General features: G+C 30.7%; 1 protein-coding gene and 1 long non-coding RNA gene across 2 annotated transcripts; one reads left to right on the top strand and one right to left on the bottom strand.

Moving 5' to 3' along the window:
* Positions 1-3,689: 3,689 nt before the first annotated feature.
* On the bottom strand, positions 3,690-12,758 carry LOC148202000 (uncharacterized). The gene is made up of 7 exons (XM_088109503.1): positions 12,678-12,758; positions 10,551-10,802; positions 9,021-9,095; positions 4,310-4,525; positions 4,170-4,211; positions 3,969-4,079; positions 3,690-3,892 (listed from the first exon to the last, which is right to left on the bottom strand). The coding sequence occupies exons 1-7, from the start codon at positions 12,756-12,758 to the stop codon at positions 3,839-3,841; spliced, it is 831 nt and encodes a 276-aa protein (XP_087965629.1). The 3' UTR covers positions 3,690-3,838.
* Positions 12,759-14,747: 1,989 nt separating this feature from the next.
* LOC148201999 (uncharacterized) lies at positions 14,748-21,688 on the top strand. Its single transcript, XR_015785274.1, has 2 exons — positions 14,748-15,195; positions 21,400-21,688. It is a non-coding gene; the product is annotated as an uncharacterized LOC148201999 (long non-coding RNA).
* The last annotated feature ends 813 nt before the right edge of the window (positions 21,689-22,501 follow it).

The raw sequence follows: 22,501 nt of genomic DNA, 5'->3' as shown, positions 1-22,501 counted from the left end.
TAGGAAACATGTATTTATAGACGCGCGAGTACAGAGGCAGAGACCCTAAAGATATTTCATAGTTTGAGTGAACAATTTTTTTTATCTATTTTATGTGGTTCAACGTTTTTCAGTATAGAGATCATGAGCAAAATAAGTTAAACGTGGTTTGTAAGGAGTTTAAGGAGACTGCTAGAGTTTCAGAAGCTTTCTCTTAAATCGACATTTGAAAATAAAGTCTGCATCTCCTTTATCTCTATTAATTTTCTAAGGTGATAAGCTTCTCCCAAAATTGAATCACGTGAATGAGCCAAACTTGTTGATAAACAATTTATAAGCAGAAGAAATAGTTTCAAACGAAGAAGATTTTTATAAATAAATTTTAACTATTTAAATAATTTATTATACCAATTTTTTAATTATATTTTAATTGTCCTTTAAATTTAATTCACCAATATTAGAAATAACAAGCTGTGAAATTTATTTGATCGAACAACTCTTGCTATTTAATTAAAGGCATGTATTCATAGACTACAAGATGACAGCGACGCAGGTTAAATGTCAGGTTCATTACTTCATCCTTACCCTTATCTTTAAATTGAAAACTCTTTTCATTTTTTTCTAAATGTTTAACATATGGCAAATTTGATCATATCCCATCTCTGTTAATTAGTATACACGTATTCATTTTTTAATATTTCAAATACTAATTAAATTATTTTAAGAAATAAAAATTCAAATAAAAGATTGATTATTTACCATAGGAGCAATACCTCCATACAGGGGATATTCTGAAATTCATCTTTCAAGTTGAATTCAAGGGAAAATTTGTGCCCTTCACCTCGACGAATCCAATAAAAAAATATCCTTCAAAGGACAAGATGCAGCAGTCGAGAACATAAAAAACAAAAATATTAGAACAGAAGAAGACAAATATGAGTAAAACAATAAATTGGACTTATTATATGATATTATATGTGGTGAAAAAACGAAGGGAGAAAATAAAACGAAAGGTATCTATTTTAAAGTAATTAATAATGTGGGCGAAAACAGAAGAATGTATAATAAATTCTGTTTTTATTTTATTGTTCTTTTTTATTTTCTATTTTTATACATGTTAAAAGAGTGAAGGAACTAAGTGGTAAAAGTTGTATTAAATATAATGTCTATAAATATAATATGATTTGGTAGTTATGATATAAATTGACAACTAGTGATAGAACATATCTGAAATAAAAAAAATGTAAAAAATATTTTCATGACGTAAAATAATGATAATTAAAATATTATTTTTATCAATTGACACGTTGTGATAATTTTGAAATAAAAGTCAACTTTTTTTATAACGATTCCCTCTCAACGGTTGTTAAAAGTGTCAATTAAAAAAAATAACAACAATTTCAATGAATCGTTATAAGAAATACTCGAATTGAGAAACAACGATGGTTTTAGTGTTGAATCGCTTTTAAATCTCTTATGCATCCATTCTTTTCTTTTTTTTTGCTTTCGTGCATTACACGCGTTCTTTACTCTCGCCTTCTCTTCCTTTTACTTATCGTGGTTATGTCACTGTAATGCCTTCTTCTGTTGTTCATTTACCGTTGTTCATCACTGGTGTCTTCAAACGTTTTTATTGTCAAGTCTTATACGTTCCCCTCTTCACGAGGGTGTTCTTCACACTTCTCATCATTTTTATTGTAGTAGTCATTGCTCTTCTCTTGGGTGGTTCTCTCTTTGTCGTCGTTAATTTCATTTAGGGTGTTTTTCATTGTTTTATGCAGTTGTTATTGTGATGGATGGTGGATTGTGTTCTTGGTATTGGTAGGGTCGCATTCTTTGTCGATCTTGTCATCATTATTCTCCTTCGTTATTTATTGATGGGGCTATTCTTCCCTTGTTTCTTCTTTATGTGTTTGCATTGTGGTCGGTATCCATCTCCTTTATTGCCATATATTTTTCTAAATTTAAATTTTTGTATATTTATTTAAAATTAAGTTTAATTTTCAGTTTTATTTTATTTTGTGGATATATATTATGTTGTGAAAATTTTGCTTAGTTCAAATGTGTTGATATTGAGTTTGGGATGTCCGAACCCCGACGAATATTATTTTGGGCTTCTACACTAATTTGTATTTATTATATTAATTCACAAATTTTGCTACAGTACTCCATCGAGCAATCTTACTTTCTTGTTTAAGATTTAATACATTTATCTGCCTTGTATTTCTCGAATTTTAAACTTTATATATAAAAACTAATGTAAGTTGTAATTGTATTAAATTTTGACTTATTCGATTAGAAATTTAGGAAAAATAATCATGTTTTATTAATTGAATAATACATAAATTATAATTTACATTTCATATATTTTACTTAATTTTTTTTATTGTATTTTTTAGTGATCTTTGGATGCATATTTGAATGTGAAGATTTTGTGTCACCACTTTTCTTTCGTGTTACTTAAAGATTAACATGAAATATTGTCAAAATTTTGTAAAATATAAGAAGTGATGATTATAATATATGTAATTATAATAAACGTGAATATTCTTGAATATGATGAGATTATACCTTTCACAAACAAAGTTAGTTTTGTATTTGATAGATAAATAATTTCTATCACGTGTCTACAGAACATAAATATAAATTAGAATTAGATTAATTTACCACTTACCACGTATAAGTGTTGATTACGAAAGAGAGGCTCTTGAAAGCCTTTTTTAGTCACAATTTTGATCAATAAAAAATCCAATTGTTCATGTTAAGTGTAGTTTGTATAATTTATCTTTGCCAAAATGAGAATGCAAATGTAGTTGGGGAATTTAAAAAAAAAACTTAGAATGAATGAATTGCCTAAATGAACCTAAATGTATCCAATGATTTTTATTTTCAGAATTTATGCATATAAACCAAATTCGATGAAGTTAACGTAAGATTTAATGAAGATGAATTATGCGTGCTAGGTATAGAAGATGGCCTAATATAAAAAAATTTGGTTCAACTGTAATGCAGATGCAATATAGATTAGTGCTGAATCTATCTAATTGATGCAAGAGCTAAAAACTCCTAATTAGGTGCTATCACTATAATGCAAGTAGGCACAAGAACATGTATGGAATGTTGAGAACAATCAAGTATACCTTCAAGCTATGCCAATTGGGTTCAAATTGCATAAATAAACCATGACTCATTGCTATTACCCATAACATAAATTTAGCAATTTTCCCACACGTGTTAAAGGATGTATCACTACAAAAATATGTAATTTTACCGGGGTTTTTTTTCAATATTACCGGCGGTTTTAACCCCCGCAAATCACATTTCCCGCGGTTGGACCAACCGTTGGGAACACGGCCGTCGCCAAGTAAGTACCGGCGGTTCTGGAAAAAACCGCCGGTACTAGCGGGGGTTTCCGGAAACCGCCGGAATTACCAGAGGTTTTGTCGAAACCGCCGGAATTAGCGGGGGTTCTGTGAAAACCGCCGGGAATTACGGGGTTACTCAAAAACCGCCGGAACTAACTAGGGTTATCTCAAAACCGTCCCTATTTTGCATGTGTAGTTTACTGGGGTTAAAACCGCCGGGAATTTATACAGTTCATTCTTTTTTTATTGTGATAAAATTAGATTATGATAAAAATGATTTTATTGACAAAACAAACAATAAATTAATATGAACTAAAATTGAATAATATTGTATAAAATAAACTATATTGTTCAACCTAATATCATTCATTAAACTAATTGTTCATGCATAAAAATTAAAAATAAAGATGTTCATTACATATGTTCAATATAGATGTTCAATACAAATGTTCAATACTAAAAGTATGACTCATAAAAATATTCAATAACAATATCTAATTTTCTTCTTCATTACATCTATTGTTTGGCCCACTCCCTTGATCAGATACCTACAATATAACATAATAGTTAGTCGATAATATATTTAATTAAAAAAATCATACAAATAAATTTAATAATTATTACCGATGATCGTTGAAATACTACAAACTGTGAAGGCAATGAACCTTGATGATTTTGCAACAAAAGTGTCATCATTGCCTTCATTTCATTGACTTGTGATGTCAATGAAGATACCTATAACAGAAATATTTATTTAAAAAGTGAGAAATATGATACCTAACATGTTAATCTTAAAAGGAATAAACCAAGTAAATATTCATTAACCTGAGATTCTAATTTAACATTAGAAGAAGTCAATGAAGATACCTATAACAAAAAAATTTATTTAAAAAGTGAGAAATATGATACCTAACATGTTAATCTTAAAGGGAACAAACCAAATAAATATTTAAATATTCATTAACCTGAGCTTGTAATTCAACATTAGAAGGAGTAGATGAAGATGATCCAAAATGAGAACGAGCATGGACTCCAAAGACTTTAGATGGGCAAGGACCCAAACCTAGACCGCGAACACGACCACAATGCTCTTGGCTTCCTAAAACATGAGCTAATGAATCTAAACTTGATATTTCTTTTGATTGAGACGATGTTGTAGATTCATATGTTTGAATTTTTTCCTACATACAACATAATCAATGATGCCAACATTAAAAACATTGCATTTGTATAAAGAGACAAACTATTGAGTTGGCAGTAGTATACTTATATTTAAACTTAAGATGTGTGCAAAAACAGTAGCAAATAAGTCCTACTCTAATAGAATGATAGAAGTTTCTTTCACCTTAAACTTACTCTAATAGACTAACTCTTTTATACATTTCCTACTTCTACTTATAGAAACCTAACCATTTAACAGATTTACTAGCAAGATTTGCTTTCAACTAGCAAGGCCCACCTAATGATATTTGACTGGATAGACTTCCAGGTGTAAAGACTCTTTTCAAGTCAATAGAAGAAATAAGTGTAGAAAAAAAATAAGTGAACATATGAAAGTATAATAATTATGAGATCATCTAATAACATGTATTTATATATTTTATAGGTTTATGATTAACATGTTAATGAATTCTGTTACTATTAACTGATTATGTTTATATCATAAATAATATCATTTTTATAAATAATACATTTTCCTGATTCATATAAATTTCATACTTAAATTTTATGTTCATTGGACTATTTTAAGTCTATTAATTATAATAATATAAATTTCGATAAGTACAATTTCCTATTGTAAACTAAATCAAACGTTTTCGCTTTTGAGGTTAATTTTTTATGCAGTTTTATTTAAACTAGGTATCGATTCTGCCTTTTATTATTAGTTTTTTTTTTCTTTTTCCATAAAAGCTTCTTGTTTAATGGCAGATAGTGAGCTCCCTAAAGCAATTATGGTATTTGAGAAATAAAAAACCTTTTGAGTAGTTCCTAATTGTCCTTTTTTTATATGTAGATGATTTGCTAAAGCTGCTAATAAAAATATTTGGCTTCAAGGACTGTTACATATACTGCAATATAGAAATTTTTTTACAATGATACGTGAGTTTAAATTTTATTTGCGAGTCTATTGTTTCATTGAATTGTAAAACCAGTCTTTCAATCTTTTAGCATTATTTCTGTACTGCTCAACCTTATAATTATGCTAAATATCCGCTGGTCATGTTTGTCAAACAGAGATTTGATAACCATATAGATAAGTTCCAACAAAAGTATTATCGTAAATGTAATACACTATTATAAACTATAAAAAGAATTATCGTAAATGTTACAATATATGACTTACGCTAAACACTATAATAAACATTTAACATTTTAAATGTAATGTATACTTTCACTATCTTCAAAATCTGATCTTTGGGTTATTATATTTTCCAGGGTCAAAAGTGCAAAGTCTATACTTGGGTTATGAGATTTCATCCCGCCTAACCCAAAACCAACAATAGTCCATACATCATTATTCAGGACCAAATCTATCCCTCTCACTCTGATACAATAATTCCATCTTCTAATCTAGCATTCGCATATAAACCTTTAACTAAGTCAGGATACAAGGTACTAGTCATTTGAAGAAAGTTGTATAACCAGTAAAAGGTCAATAGATCTCAGAAAAGAAATCCATCATTTCAATAAAACTGGAAATCCATATAAGATTGATTGAAAGAAGGGTATCCACGTGACATCATGGATGGGACCAATTAATACTCATTCTTCAAATTGAAGTCTGTAATGACAATCATATTAAGGAACTTAAATCTTAATACCAATAGCAATCATGTGTAAGTGTCAATTTCTACTAGAATCAATGCTTTTAACCATCAATAATTCAGAAAACACAAAACACATGAACAACCAACTACTTATAGTAAAAAGGTTCTTTTTTCCTATAATATATCTATTACATGACATCTATAGACATGTATATAGTACACATGACATTGAGTTCTTCATTTAAGTAATATCATTTGAACGAGACTATAAAGAGATATATAACTAAACCAATCACAAAAAAAAGATTGGAACTTACACCAATTTCCCTTGCCTCATCATTGATAAAAGCTCCATTGGTCTTCTTATGAGTAGCTATCCAAACTTCTCCTCTGCTAACTTTGTGCCCACACTCGTTTTCCTATAAAGAGATATATAACTAAACCAATTGTATTTCTCTTTTTTGGCTTCCATCTTGATGTCTTACATTTCTTACAAGAATCTTTATCTTTGTCTTCTCCAACATACAACATACAATCATTCGGGCAAGCATCAATTTTGGTGTAATGAAGACCAAGCTTGCTAATCACTTTTTTGGCTTCATAGAATGAATTTGGAATTTTAGCATGTTCAAATGCATCTGCTAGCAATTCCAGTATCATGGACATAGCTTTGTCACTTATTCTGCATAGACATTTGATGTGATACAACTTCACCAAGAAAGAAAGTTTTGAATATTTATCACATCCTTCATATAAGCTCTGTTGTCCATCTTGCATTAATTCAAAAAAATTTGTCCCATCATGACTTCTAGTATGGCTTGACTCTGCACCCATATCGTCATCATCCACCATGTCGTTGGTTGAGCAATGATGTGCAAATACATCATTAATCATTTCACACATATTATCATTAATTTCAACTCTTCCACCATCTTCTTCGACCATTACTTGAGGAGCTTCGTCATTTACTCTTCTCTCCCCGTGTAGAAGCCACATTGTATAACCTTTTGGAAAAGGTTTAATAATTAAGTGCTCATATACTTCTTCACGACTTTGCCATTTCTTAAAATTGCATTTCTGACATGGACATACTATCTTTCCCCTAACACCACTATTAGTGAATGCGAAGTCCAAGAAAGTATTCAATCCTCTCATATATTGATTTGTATTTCGAGGCATGTCTATCCATGATCTATCCATTACAACGACCTCTGTTCATGCCAAGAGGATTGGAAGGTTAGAATAAGGACGATATTCAACGAAATACACTACATGAGATGAATTTACTAAACTGTGAGAACTAATCCAAGGAAAATCATTTACAATCGACTTTCCTTTTATGGGGAAAGTCAACTCACAATCCCTTAGATCAAGGGATTTATTTCAGGAGCTAATTTCACAATTAACTACTTTATTAGGATTGATTTTGTTTCACTTTTTATCTACATAAATCATATTATAAATCATATTATAAATCACAATTTTGGTCATTATTTTATTTTAAATTTTAGTGCTTAATTTTTAATTATTAGTCTCTGGATTTCTTTCTACACAATTTTTATTCCTTAAGTTTTGGTTATCTTAACTTTATTTAACTTTCAATTTTAAAAATACATTGAATCAGAATGAGTTACATTGGTTCAAGTCTTTAGTATCAGTCGTGTTCTCCAATCTCACAGTATCATGTTAAAAGTAATAAAAAGATTATAGGCAGTTAACTATAAGTAAAGTAAGTTATGATAATAAAAAAGAAATGCTTTTAAAGAAATTCAAGAACCAACATTATAAATAAAGTAAAAACTTAGAAACTAATATAATTTGTAAAATATAAGAACCGAAATTACTATTAAACTTAAAATAAAGTAGTTTTTTACATATTAAACTAGCCTATAAATTTAAAAAATACATTGAATCAGAATGAGTTACATTGAATCAGAGACTTTCATATTTGAATATTTCAATATATTGTTCTTAGGTCTTAAAATTTGAATTGTTTAAAACAAACCAAGGATCAAATCACATTGAAAATATATATAAAAGAGAAAACATTTATTCACGCAAAACCACCACAGAGCAGACCAAGCTACTCTGCCAAACTTCTTCAACTGGTTCCTATCTTCCAAAACCACATACTAGCTTTTCGCTAACCTACAAATCCATTCTGTTCTACTACTTTTTCTTTTTCAACCACCTTCTTCAACACAATCTCCCTTCTAAATTCTCCCTCTACTTTTCCCACCTACTCTCCAAAACGTTTCTACCATCCATGTCTCTTCCACTTTGCTTATCCACTCGCCTTAATCTTTCGTTTCCTACCTTTTTCTGCACCTACCCTATTCACTCCATCTTAAATAAATCTGTAATATATGGATATTAATATTTTTAATATTGTTTACATTATTATTTTTATCATCAATGTTTTTTTAATATTGTTATATTTAAGCTTTGTTTTACCAGTAACCCATTACTGCTTTCTGTCATTTCATTTTATTGCTCAACATCTAATACTTATGCTTTGGTGACAATACAACAATTTTATCACTAACAGACACTGAGTATAAAAGAGACCATGTTCCCTACCGGTCTCTATTTTCTGAAAGTATAATCATCTATTAAAATGACAAACAGATCTCTCTCTCAACCTCTGTTATTTATAGATGATATCCACTACATTATATTCTCTTGTTGCCCTTTTACACTCAACATTTAGTATCATTACAACATTGTCGATCTTAAATCTCTGCAGTACAAGTTTCCCTTAATAAAAAAAGTCAGCATCCTCTAAATGAATAGTCCCCATAAACAGCACTTTGAATCTAAAAACTAAGTTCTCAACAAGCAAAAAGAATATACAGTTTTTGGTTATATATTGCATTTATGAACTTAGCCATTAAAATTAGAAAAGAACCTTCTTAGTTATCTTGTCCACTTCATCAATGTAAACAATCCCTTGTTGAGCTGCTTGAACATTGAACTCTGCTGCCTATATGGGAAAAACCAAACTCACAAATAAGAAATGGCAAGTAGAACTAGAAACAACACAAGATATCTTCTGAAAATGCTTAAATTATAAGTAAGTTTAATAACAAAAGTATTCCTCAACAAAGTGGTTTGGGTAGGGCATATGATGTGCAGGGACATAAATATCATCAAAGAATCCAAGACTTACTGCCAGCCACAGATTCATAATTATTAAGCAGGACTATCTTGAATAAATCAATATTTGACAATCAATTAACATTTCAGATAAAGCAGATAGTGGATGGTGTTGTTTCATGATGAAAAAAATAGGTTGTTTTCAGTGTCACATTACAGATACAGAAATACAAAAACTAGCTCTGGTAACAACTCCATAGAAAGTCACATTATTCTTTTAGAACACACTTTTAGCGTCAATTAAATTCATAGTTATCGATCCTAATAGAATAGCATGATGACTGATTGTTAGGTTCCTAGATAGAGGAAACCAGGAAAAACCCACTGCATAAAATAATTAAGCAAACAGGTTGGTTTTCTCCCAAGAAGAGAAGAACTCAACAAGGATGAACAAGATATGCTATCGCGTCAAAACACCCAGAATTCTAACAAGATCCAATGCATTAGTGCTAGAATAATGAACAAACACACCTAACCAAGAGTGATACTACCTTGCCTCATCTAAATTGTTAAAGAACAACTTTGAACATCAATATGTAGGCCTTTATAAAGATTGCATTACAACAACTACAATGCCAGGATCTTATAATAAACTCTCATGAAGTCTTATTTTACTTTCAATGGGTATCATCATGCCACATCACTTAAACAAATGGGATAATTTAGTCCCATTTGTTGTTCTAAATCATCTGTTGTTCTAAATCATCATGCCACATCAATAAGAAAAACATCTGTTGTTCTAAATCATCTTTATCAGAAGAGTCAACCCAATCTCCATTCATTTGCATGTTATGTGAACAAGAGAAAGTAAGAAAAGGAAAGGAAGATAATTGTGCTTTTGCAAAATGTCCGTAGTAATCTACTCCATTTCCGAAAGGATTTTACAGAGTTGTTCGTTGTCACTTTGTCTACCTAGCAATTTCTCATTGTATGTTAGAATTTTTTTTCTCCTTGCATTGCAGTCATCCTTCGTGGATCTTACTTAATTGTCTCTGGCTGGGATGAAAGTTCAATTGCTATGACTAATCATTTCTATATCTTCAATCTTTCTCAACTATGCTGATAACCTTGATACAACTTAAGCCTTAGAGATGTTCATTGTTTTTCTGATAAACTTGAAACTGTTGTCTATGTGTTATTGGTTTGCACTTCAGAATTTGAGTGCCAGTGTTTGAGAACAAAACTACTTCTCTACGGACAAACGAAAATTTTTATCTAGCCTTAACAGTACTGCAACAAGCACTCCAGATCACCGGACAGCCAAGATCGAACACAGTCTTACCTTGACGGTCAGTGCGGGAGCCCACCAGAGCACCTCGAACTCGCTCAACCCACAAATGCCTCGACGCCTCCAATGCCTCAACCTCGACGCTCCACCTCGCAGAAGAAGACGAACACGAAGCCAAGCAAGAAGAGAAGACGAACACGAAGCCAAGCCAAAGAAGAAGCCAAGTAGGAGAAGATTGTGGTACGGGGTAGGGTTTGGGGGAAATTTTGATGAACACGAGGAGAAGCTTTTAGGGTTCAAAAGTATCTAAAACTAGAACAGATGTTACTAAAACAAATTACCAAAGGCGCGATATGGGTGTGTAAGTATTATAAAATTAAAAAAAAAAAAATTTAGGGGCGGTTTTCTATAAACCGCCGGGAATTATTCGGGGTTTCTAGAACCGCCGGAAAATAACCCCTCCTAAAATTAATTATTTTTGTAGTGTATTGAACGAAAATGTATAACCTAAAAGCTAAATTAGATGCACAATAAAAAGAAATATGCATTTGAAATAGCTAGTCTACATTGAACAAAAGCTAGAAATTGAATCTAAACTTTTTTTTTACAGAGAAATTGAATTACAACTTGCAAAAGAATGATATGACTCAATTAACAAAATAACAATAATGCAATGCAATGTATAATATCTAGACTAAATTGAAATGTAGAATCATCATCTGAAACAACCAAAGAATGAATCTATTAAGAAAAATATTTCCTAAAATTACCTACTAACTATGAAAATGAAAATGAAGAATAGACCTATAATATAGAATTCAAAATGGAGAATTTAAATTATTTTTTGTTGAGCATAAAACCTAAGGTACTTTATTCCTCGTGGTTGAGGAGATATTCTTTTTGTTGCTATTAAATGACTTGAGCACCCTAGATGTCTTTGTACTAAGGGATGCAACGTGGGGATTCCACCATTCTTTGGAGCCTTATCACAATGTGAATCTCCTTCTTGTGTTACATAATCAAGAGTCTCTACAACAGCTAAGACAATAAATAGTCACTTGAGAGCTTACACAAAGATTAATGCGAGAGTTTGACAAGCAGTTAGACACCTTAGAAATCTCACAACAACCACTTGTACATCAAGTAAGTAACTAACAATTCTAAAACAGATAAAGAATTCAAAATTGCAATATCAAAAGGTACTATCTCCAATAGGTATGGAATATAAAAAAGATTCATTCATACCCTAATGATTGTAATTTATACAGAAAAGAGTTTGCAGAGTTAAGAAGTTGTCCCAAGTATGGTTTGTCACATTATAAGATCAAAGATGGTGATTAGGAGAATATTAATGAGGTAATAAAGCATAGCCCTTCTTCGAAGGTAGTTAGGTATCTAACTATAATTATAAGGTTTAATTGTATCTTTGTGAATTCCAACTGATGTTATAAACCTTAGATGGCAAGTTGATGAGTAGAAATCGACTACTTCGTCATCCTATATATTATGTGCAATGAAAGAACATTGATAACTAATTTCCTACATTTTAAAATGAATTAAGGAATATGAGGGTTGCATTAGCTTTAATTGGAATGCAAATTTATGAAAATTTAAGTACCAATCATAGTTCATAGCTTGTTTTGTTAGTGATTTATAACTTGACTTTAGGTTTCTGTATGAAGACAAAGTACATAATGTTATCTATGATTATTTCTAATTCACGACAACCAGGAGATGACACAGATGTTTATCTTAGTCCATTGATTGATGATTTGAATTTGTTATGAGATGATGAGGTTGAAGTCTTTGATGGGTTTACCAATGAATCCATATACATGAATGTTATTTTTTACTATAAATAACTTTTCTGCATATGGAAACTTGTTAGGTTGTAATGTGAAAATTCACAAAGCATGTTCGATTTGTGAAAAAAACACATTATGTGAGTAGTTAAAACATGAGAGGAAAATTGTCTATCTCCGACATCATTGATTTCTAAATCAATTTCACCTATATTGTAGATTGAAAAAGGTCTTTAATGGACATCAAGAACATGACATATCTTCAATTTTATTCATTAGTATTCACGAATCACATTGGCTACTTTCTTGTAAATTTTTCAAATGCTTAACAAATTTTCTTCTAATTTTTTACACATAAAGAGTATCACGAATCACATACTTGCTTTGTTATTCCTTGCTTTGAAATCTCCAAATTAATTTGTAAGAGAACAATCACTACAGTAAAAACTAGAGGTGCCATTTGAGCCCCTGGCCCATGGGTTGACCCTAACCCCTTCTAAAATCAAGCCCCAATTTTCTAGCCCCCTTAATAGGGGGCTTTTTAAAAGCCCCAACCCCTAAAGCCCCACATAAAGTGGGTTGGGGTAGGGTTAGGATGGGGCTAGCCCCCAAACTAAATTAATTCACTTTTAATGTTTTTTCAGTTATTTCTTTTATTTACTTTACAAGTTCAATAATTTTCAAAATTTACATGATATTTAATATCTTTTTAATTAAATATAAATGTATAAATATTGATTTTATAAAAACTTATTTAAAATAATTTTTTAATTATAAGTATATTTTAAATATATAATTTTATTATTTTGGAAAGTTAAAAAAGAAAATTTTTATTATTATTTTTATTTAAAAGAAAATGAAAAAAATTTCAAAAAAGAAATTATAAAAGTAACACAGTTGAAAATTTGATTTTTCAATAATCGAATTCTGATATCTATATAAATATTTGAAATATTAATTATGAATAGATTTTAAATTCAAATCTACTGATTGGATGAATTTTTAATATTGGTGTAAAATTTTTATTTTTTATAGTTTGTCATATAAAATTCTTTTGTTGAATGTTTTGTATAGATATATATACATTAAAAAATTAAACCACAAACTTTGTAAAGTTTAAAATTAATTTCACGTAATAAAATAACTAACTTTTTAGTGAAAATCCTTGTTAGGCAAAATTCTTATAAATATCATATATGTTAGTATACAAGATCTAGATGTAATCCTAGTGGTTATAAAATCATATTTTTTTTTAATCTTTTAGATTAAATTAATATTTTAAAATCATACTTATCTTTATCCAACAAAGATCGTTTTTATTGAATTATTTATCATAATTGAGCCGATTTAATAAAAAATAATTAAATAATAGATTCAATATTTTAACATAAATATAATATTATAATTTATAATACTAAAATTAAAATTATTATTGTATTTAATTATTAACATATAAAATAAATAATAAATTACATCAATGTCTCTTAATAAGAAACTAATAAACAAAACAAATGAATATAATATAAAATATATGAAAAAGACATAAAAATATATAAATTGATGTAAATGACTAAATTATACGTTTCATAAATTTTTTTTAAAAGAATTATATAACTTTGTAAATAATAAATATTAATTTTATTAAATTTGGAAAATTAAAAAAGTTAAAAAGTTATTAAGTCAAAATTTTAACATGTTCACACCAATTAAAAATAATGTAATTTTGATCACAAATCTTAATCGAATGATATTGATTTAAACTAGTGACAAAATAGATTACCATCTATAAATAAATTCGTTAGTCCATCAAAATTTTACAAATTAAATTAAATTTTTTAACTTTTAAATCTATTTTATGTAGATATCTCTAAACCGTCAAATTTACAAACAAAAATTAAGAAACCAAAATTAAGATGAAAAAATTATCAAAACAAAATTTGGAAATTAAGGAATAATTGTATAAAAGCATTATTATTAAACTAATTAATATAGAAACAATTATGAAGTAGAAAATTAATTTTATTGGTAAAAAAATATAATTATGCATGAATCAATTATGGTTATAAGTTATTACTAACAAAGACAAAATGAAAGCTAGATAAAAAATACACATGATTTGTGATTACTTGTATGATGATATTATGTTTCTGGACGTTAAATTTTGTAAAAGGGAAAGCCCATGGGCTGGCCCTGGCCTATAGGGCTTTAGGGGTTTTTAGCCCTGTGGGCTTTTTTAATAAAGAGTTATTTTGGCCCTGTAGACTTTTTTGGCCCCAACCCACATGGGCTAGGGCCAAATCTTATTAAAGGGGCTCATTTGACAGCTCTAGTAAAAACTCATATGATCGGTGGATATTTATCAATGACCTTCGATTCGTCGATAAATATAAATTATTGACGGACTCTATGATTGCATTTATCGATAAATATTTTCGTTGGTAATATGTTAGTGAATTTCATTATCGGCATATTTGAGGTCGTCGGTGAGTTGTTTGATGGAATAGGCTAAAAAATTGGGATTTGTCTCCCCTAAATTCAATTCTTCGAAGCAGAACCTTATTTCCTCCTTCTTCATTCCAAAAAGCTCTACAAGTGGTCTCTGCATTCTTCTCAAGCAAAGCTTTGGACTCATTGTTCTTCCCAGGCAACATCCATTTCGTTCTTTTGTTGGTGGTCCGAGGTGAGGCTGCGTGGTACGTTGACGCTGTGAGGAGGATGTTGATGTCATCCCGAGAGGCTAGGTGATGTGTTGAGGGATCTTCCTTAAGGGTTCATGCTGTGATTGAGGGGTTTTCGTTGAAGGCTCTTGGTGGATGGTCATTATTGAATTTATTAGCACTACCGTGGAGTAAGGAGGTTGTCGTTGATGGAGGGTGTCAAGAATCCCTACTATGGAGGTTAGTTTTATGTTGGTTTGAATAGGTTCACAAAATTGTGCCTTTGTTGTTCGTAATTGTTGTTTTAATTGTGTGCAATGATACATTGGTAATTAGCCCTAACTTGATACTTGTTCTACTACAATATTTGATCCCATTGTTGTCGTGCTAGTGTCTAATTCTGCTATTGAAGTTATTGTCTAGAATACATACTTGTGGGTTAGCTAGGGAGATTTTTATTATTACTTCCCTTTTGTTTACTTATTTTACTTTATAGAGACAATTTCCTGACACATTCTGACTATATTCTCTATAACCATGATTTAGGAACATTTTCCAATGAAGATCGTGGATATAGGATTTGTAAGATAGTGTTAATGTCTGTTTTTTTTGTATTCTTAGTATATTAAAATCATGAATTTTTCTTAGGTATCAATTTGTATCTACTAGTTCTGGAAGTGTAGATTAAGGCTCATATAGATTGCTACAAGTTATTAAATTGAGAGCATAGACAGAACAATGTGGGTGGGGTAAAAAAACTTTACCCAGTTATGGTAAGTAATCTAATAAGGTAAAGCTATTCAATAACAGTATGGTAAGCAAGCCCAGGTTCAATATAACTAGGATATGGCCTTTTCTATCTCTGTCCTAGTTTAGAACCCTATAACTAACTAGGATTGTGTAAAAACCTTTATAAGCTTACCTTGTACCCTTGTTGCAGTAGTTTTTTCAGTAGGATTTACTACAAAAATCTGGAATCTTTTTTGCATTCCGACAGTTTTAACTTGATAAATACCTTTTTCGAGATTGGAAAAACTATTAGGAAAAACTCCGTCGTTAAATAATTTCTAACGGTTTTGTATATAATCATCACTGTTTACCAAGGATTTTGCAATTACTGCCAATAATTACCGAGAGTTTCCAAATCCGCCGGTAACTGGCTTTCCAAAACAGCCGTAACTACTAGTTTTATAAATATGAAATTGTTTAAAAAGTTTTATAAATATCAAATTTTTCTTATATGAAACTTATTTAGAAATTATGAGTCTATGGTCTCGTGTTATTATTGTTAATGTAGTTTGAATTTAAAAACCATGATGCGTAATTGATTGCAACTCACCCAGCTAAAAAAACATCATAAATAACATAGTAAACTTTGAGACATTAATCATACAACCACAGGATGTTTCACTGCAATTCATTTTTAACAGTAATATTACAAAATTATTCATTTTTAACAGTAATATTACAAAATTAACATTCAACGAATGAGATTCTGTATATTTGAAAGTAAACACCAAAGCCATTTTCAGCTTTGGTAAATCTCTATCATACAACATTATAATCTTCTTGTAACAAAGATTCAACTATCATATGTTCTTTAATTTCATATGCTTTATTTGAATACCTTTAAAACAAAAATGAAAATGTAGTGCTACTGGAAAATTGATTCATCTGGGTCCTGAGAGCTCCATGGCTTGGACTAACAACAAAGAGTCATTAGTGAGATCATAGTACCTATGTGATGAAGATGACTCTTGGGGTTTGAACTTGGTTGTGTCAACTCTTTGTGAAGCTTTCTATCTTTCTGCTAGTCCATCACCTTCGAGCATGTGAACCACTTCAGACATTTTAGGCCTATGCCTTGGAAGATACTGAGTACATAAGAGGGCCACTTGAACCATTTCCTGAAGTTCAATTCTGTCATAGTTGTTCTTCAGATCCTAGGACTTAGACTTACCATTTGGTTTGAGATAAAGGAAAGAGTTCTGATGAATAAAGGGAAACAAACTCACCCATTGCTACTATTATCATAATTAAAAGTTTAATTTTAGACAAGAACTGTAAATTGAATTGGGATAGCATAGTTTTGGTATAATATTGAAATCAATTCTTCTCAGTTATCAGTATCACATATATTGTATCTAAGGATTATCTATCTCTTTATGAGCATAGTCAATTTGTTATAGTTCAATTGATTTCCTACAAGTATGTAAGCTACATGTAATCACACCCTATCTTTTCAGTATATATTTTATTTTTCCGCTCAGACTCTTGCACATCTTCTCTCAAATTATCTTAGTTCCTGCCATGAAGCAGAAAATGAGGTGTAGTGAGCTGCAATATGAACAACAGTCGAAAAAATTAAAATTTGAAATAGTATGTGTGCAAATATCATTTAACATAGTTGCAAAAAATGTTATAGATATCATCATTGTTCTTCCTAAGATTTCTTCGAGCGATATAAAAGCTTTGTATTCCCTCTTTTATAGCCTTTCTCAAATTAAAATTTCATTACCTTAAATTACAACAACCAATATCCAAAAAAAGAGTAATAATGATAAGATGAAGAAAAAGTTTAGACAAAACAAAAGTTAATGCAAACGTTAACTATAAGCTTTGGAACAAAAAAGAATTGCAATCTACATGGATGCACAACTTGTTTCAATATTATAGCACAACCAAACCATATTATTGCCAAGGAGACAATGCTTGATATCAGAAACAATAAATAATGAGGATACAACATTTAAGAATGCAATACCATACATTAACCATAGGCTAGTACAACCAAAGGATAAAACTAATATCTGAAAAGGACATTAATGAGTTAAACTAATGAATAAATTTAAATTTTCAATTAATGGTCCCAGCTAGTCAATGTCATATCAGGGTGGGGTCTACAAAATTTCAATAAACCAAGCATGCAATAAGATATGGGTGTCAAAATTGAAAGTATACATAAACTTATGCATGCTCCATAAACTCCTTTGAGTATACTTAATAAAAGCATATTAAAATATTAATAAATAATATAATATTTAAAAATTTTAATTTCAATAAAGAAAACCAGTAAACTATAATATCCCGACACAACAAATACATTACATTAAAAAATTGAAGGAACAAAACTAGTGTATTATCTAGTTTATTAAAAACAAAATTATTAGTAGTTACTATATTATATGTTATTCTTCAATTTTGTTATACATTTAACACTTGCACTTGCACCTTTTATTGTTGCAGGAGGACTACCAATTTATAATATCACTATTAGGAATAGGATTCTTCACCTGAATATACCATCCATGACCAAGGGATGCACCACATAGAATCTTTGTAGCTGTTGGCCTTTCCACATCTGATCCATTTAATGCAATATAGTATAACTTCTCTATCTCTACTAGGCTCGGACAAAATAAGATTATGAAGGTCAATCGTTAGCAGTTAAGATAACACCAAAATTAGATCAAATTTGACACAAGAAATAAACCTTGAGGCAGGGGTCATCGTTAGAGAACAAAGTATTGTTTAATGGTGTTCCTTCCATAAACATTGACCATGGAGATTTTTCTAGAGGTGATGAATCTGACAAAGACAAAACAGATATAGAGACATAACCAGGACAGAAGTATACTGACGTATCCATTAAATTCCTAGTTATGCAAGCCTCCACTATGAGATGTCTCAAGTTCCCACCTAAAAGATAATTCACAAGTATCATAGATATCAACAGAAAAATACACATGAAGAATGTTGAATACATATATTGCAAGATGGAATCAAGGAAATAAAAGATCTAGTTCCAAAAAGTTAACCTGCTTTTGTATTGGCATTACCACGAATTCCAGTGCTAGATTCACCCTTTCCATTCATAGAATAAATTATGAAAGTAAATTATGAAAATAATTGATGAAATGGAAAAAAATCAAACATGTGATGAATCTCTTCTTAAAAGAAAAGGTGCATTAAGAAGATATATTCGTTTTTTTTATCATTTTTAAATGAAGCTTGTAGCTTTTCTAGTTGCCTGATTGGCTACATCAATAACTAATGTAGGAGGGCATAGGAGGCCAGAAAAGTTGCCAAGGACCTGAACAGATCACTCAATTTCTCACTAAACGTCACTTGAAATCCCCAATCAAACAGCATACAATCGAGTAGCGAAATCACAATCACGTAAAAGTATAGCACGAACACCTGCGCTATCTCCAAATCGCGCACCTTATAGGTTTCTGAAATCTGAAGCTTGGAGTCGACAAAACTCACAACCCTGCAAAACAGAAACGCGATTAAGCAATTAAGTGAAACCAATAGATTGAGTAAAGATAGCGAGAGTGAAATTAGGGTTTATTACTTGATGTTGCAGGAGAGAGATGGTGTAGGGTGAAAGGAGAACGCGTATTGCGATAGGAGAGGAAGAAAGAGAGCGAAAGAGTGAGGGTGAGAGTGGCGGTGAGGTATGGCGTTGGAAGCGAGAAGAGAGCTTGGTGCGTGAACTTCCACATCAAGGGTGGTTGTTGTCGAAGCATATCTGTGAGACTAATAGTTCCCCTAGCTCGGGACTAGGAAGCGCAATGTCCAGAGTGTTCAAGTGTTCCACCAGCTCTGTTACGAATGTTGCTGCGGGTTTCTTGCTGCATTGCTTCCAAAGCTTTAGCCTCTTCAAATTTTAGGGTTTTCGAAAGAGAACAAGGGCATGAAAAAAAATTTTCATACGAGAGGGAAAACCTTTAGGGATTGCAAAGGAAGAGAGCTTACTAATGAAGGGCCAACGACGACATAAGGAGTGAAGAAGAAAATCATGAATGGTGAACACGAAGTGGAGAGCAAGATAACAACTGGGCAACTGGTGTACAAGGAGATAATTAATTGTAAAGACAAAGTGAAGAGGGAAATGGGAAATGAGGAAGAAGAAACAGAGGGAAGTTCAGAGATTGTAAGAAAAATAAAACGTTTACTACGTTTTATTATAAAACTGCCAAAAATATATGCGGTTTTGAAAAAAATCGCCAAAATTACCTGAGGTTATTAAAATCGTCTGAAATAAACCTCTGTTATAATTAATTATTTTTGTAGTGATTATGGCCAAAAGAAATATATTCACGCATCTCAGTTGCTGTTTTGGTTTCCCTGTTGTTGGTATTGTGAGTGCAAATGTTTATTTGTAATTCTCCTGGTTCAATTTTTTGAAAATTAAGCTAGAGAAATGACTAAATTGTGAATCCTACTGGTCCAGCCATTTGTCACGCTGTTGTAGAATTTTTCCTAGTGTTGGTATAATGTATGGGTGCCTAAGACCTGTTTTATGTGTTCAGGTGGTTAAAGTAAGTTATTGGTATAGTAATAAGCCTCCAAACCTTACGGTTTTTGTCAAGCTGCACGAAGTTAGTATGGGATAGGGAGTTTACGTGACCTTAATGGTAGAAAATCCTTATCGTCAAAATTTGTAGATACAGTTCTTGAAGTAAGAGTTCCCTAGATTAAGTGTTTGTAGGTGTTGTTCTTTTTGCATATTGAAAGAATTATATGGTTCACATGAAGATACAAATTTGTGGCACATCATGCATAGGGCACCATTCAACCTTAGAACCAAAAGTAGCTTGCTCATAAAGACTAGTGGTAGTTATTATGAGTTCTTCACCATGAAAAATTATAGTCTTTGTTCATTCATTAGTACAAAAATGATTTTTTATACCTATTAAAAAAGGCTTTTTATACCTATTTTTGGGTAGGTATAGAAGCAAGGGGTATAGAAAGTTTAGGATCTTTTATACCTATTCTTGAATCGGTGTAGAATGTTTTACTTTCCATACCTGTGTTATTCATAATAGGTATAAAAGTTTTATATTTACACCGAGAAAAAAAATTTCTTTTTATACCTACTAGTGCTATAATAGGTGTAAAACAACAAGACTTTTTATACTTGATGTGGCTTTGACTGGTGTAAAAAGTGACGTTTTTTTTTTAAATATTTTATTTGTATGAACTACTATCCATATTCAGACTTGCATAAGATTCAATCCCATAATACAGTTTAAATAATCAATAACAAGTAAAATAATCAATATTGTTTTCATTAACACATCAAAATGTAATATTTACCTAACAAAGTTCCTAGCTATATTTACCTAACATAGTTACTTAACATATTACACATATAATAGTTCCTAAACTCAAAATGTAATATTGAAGCATCCAATCATTTACAAATGGTTAAAAGAAATGCAGCCCATTGCTCCCGAACATCCTTTATGACATGTTGTTCCATTCGAGACGTGTCATCAAATATCTACACAATGAATAGTTTGAGTAAAGTTATAATATTAATCGCCGAATAGGTGGTTGGGTTTTTCTTGCAAAGAAAAATGGTTGTTGGTTGTTGGCTTAACGAAATTTGATGTGTATTGAGTATCATTTGGCTATTGGCTCTATTTGACGTAGGTGAAGAAGGAGCAGAGCACATTTCTGGATATGGCTTTTTTTTTATTTTTGGTGTTCTGGCATGTTTTGTTAAGAGGAATTGAAGGAGAAAGTTTTCCTCTCTGTAGTGTAGGTTCCGTGTAATGTAGGTTGAAGGGATGAACTTGCTTGGAGGAAAAACTGTGTTTTTTTTTTCTTTTTATGTTATATGATTATGATATGTTATGAAAGGAACGAATATGATTCTAGCTTGGTGTGACCTTTATTATTTCTATGATATTTTCCCTCTTTTGCTGGTTGTGGGATTGAAGATTGAGTTCAGATTTCCTCTCTTTAAAGTTTATTACAATAAGCAGATGTTGAACACCTTCATGGAAGGTGATCTATGTTCATGGAAGGTGATGTGTTCATGACCTTAAAAATGTATATTATCGATTCTAGCATAAAGATTGAGAAAAAAAAGGAACCTTTCTACTGCTTCGGTTCACCAGAACCCGAGACCAAAAGTCTGGCAAAAAAAAAATAATACGTTATACCGCCTCGGTTTCATTTTAACCAAAACAAAAGCATATATCTTTATACCTCGGTTCAGAACCGAGACCACAAATGGTAGGCTTTTTACTTCACCTTTATATACCTCGGTTGTAAAATCGGTACGAATAAGCCAAAACAACCGCTGCAATATCTTCTTAGTGCACTAGTGTTTATCATCACATCATAATAACGAACAGGTAATCTAATAAAATAGTAAAATTTCATTAGAAATTTATGAAAAAAAAAAATCAACTACATCTAAAAGGAGAGTCACATTTGTGACAATCTGTCTTAATCCTTTGTAAAACAAAGTACATTTGTGACAATCTGTCTTAAATTAAGATAACCAATTGATGGGAATGTTTAACTATTGATTTAGGTTTTTATTTGCAATTGACAAATTGAGATTTTAATTTATTATCAAGATATTTTTAATCTTCTAACGTATGACTATTCTTTTATATCAGTTTTAATTTTCTCTTTTTGTGATATCATGTTATCCATAACATCTGTCATTTCTCTCTCTAGTTGCAGAATTTTGAATGTACACAAAACATTTCCCCATCACTGTTTTTCTAGCTCTCATTAT

This window comes from Vigna umbellata, chromosome 3 (genome assembly GCF_029865625.1).
Source record: "Vigna umbellata cultivar VRB3 chromosome 3, Vumbellata_1.0, whole genome shotgun sequence".
In the NCBI taxonomy this organism is placed as follows: domain Eukaryota; kingdom Viridiplantae; phylum Streptophyta; class Magnoliopsida; order Fabales; family Fabaceae; genus Vigna; species Vigna umbellata.
The sequence above is the reverse complement of the archived record's forward strand: the minus strand, read 5'-3'. Positions and strand labels throughout refer to the sequence as shown.

Excerpts from the sequence above, each read along its gene's own strand:
- LOC148202000 (XM_088109503.1), bottom strand. The coding sequence starts at position 12,758 with ATGGCACCTCTAGTTTTTACTGTAGTGATTGTTCTCTTACAAATTAAT. Across the intron at positions 10,803-12,677 it reads AGCAAGGAATAACAAAGCAA|ATACTTTTGAACCCTAAAAG; the intron begins GTATGTGATTCG and ends TTCTAGTTTTAG. Across the intron at positions 9,096-10,550 it reads CTCCCGCACTGACCGTCAAG|GCAGCAGAGTTCAATGTTCA; the intron begins GTAAGACTGTGT and ends TTTCCCATATAG.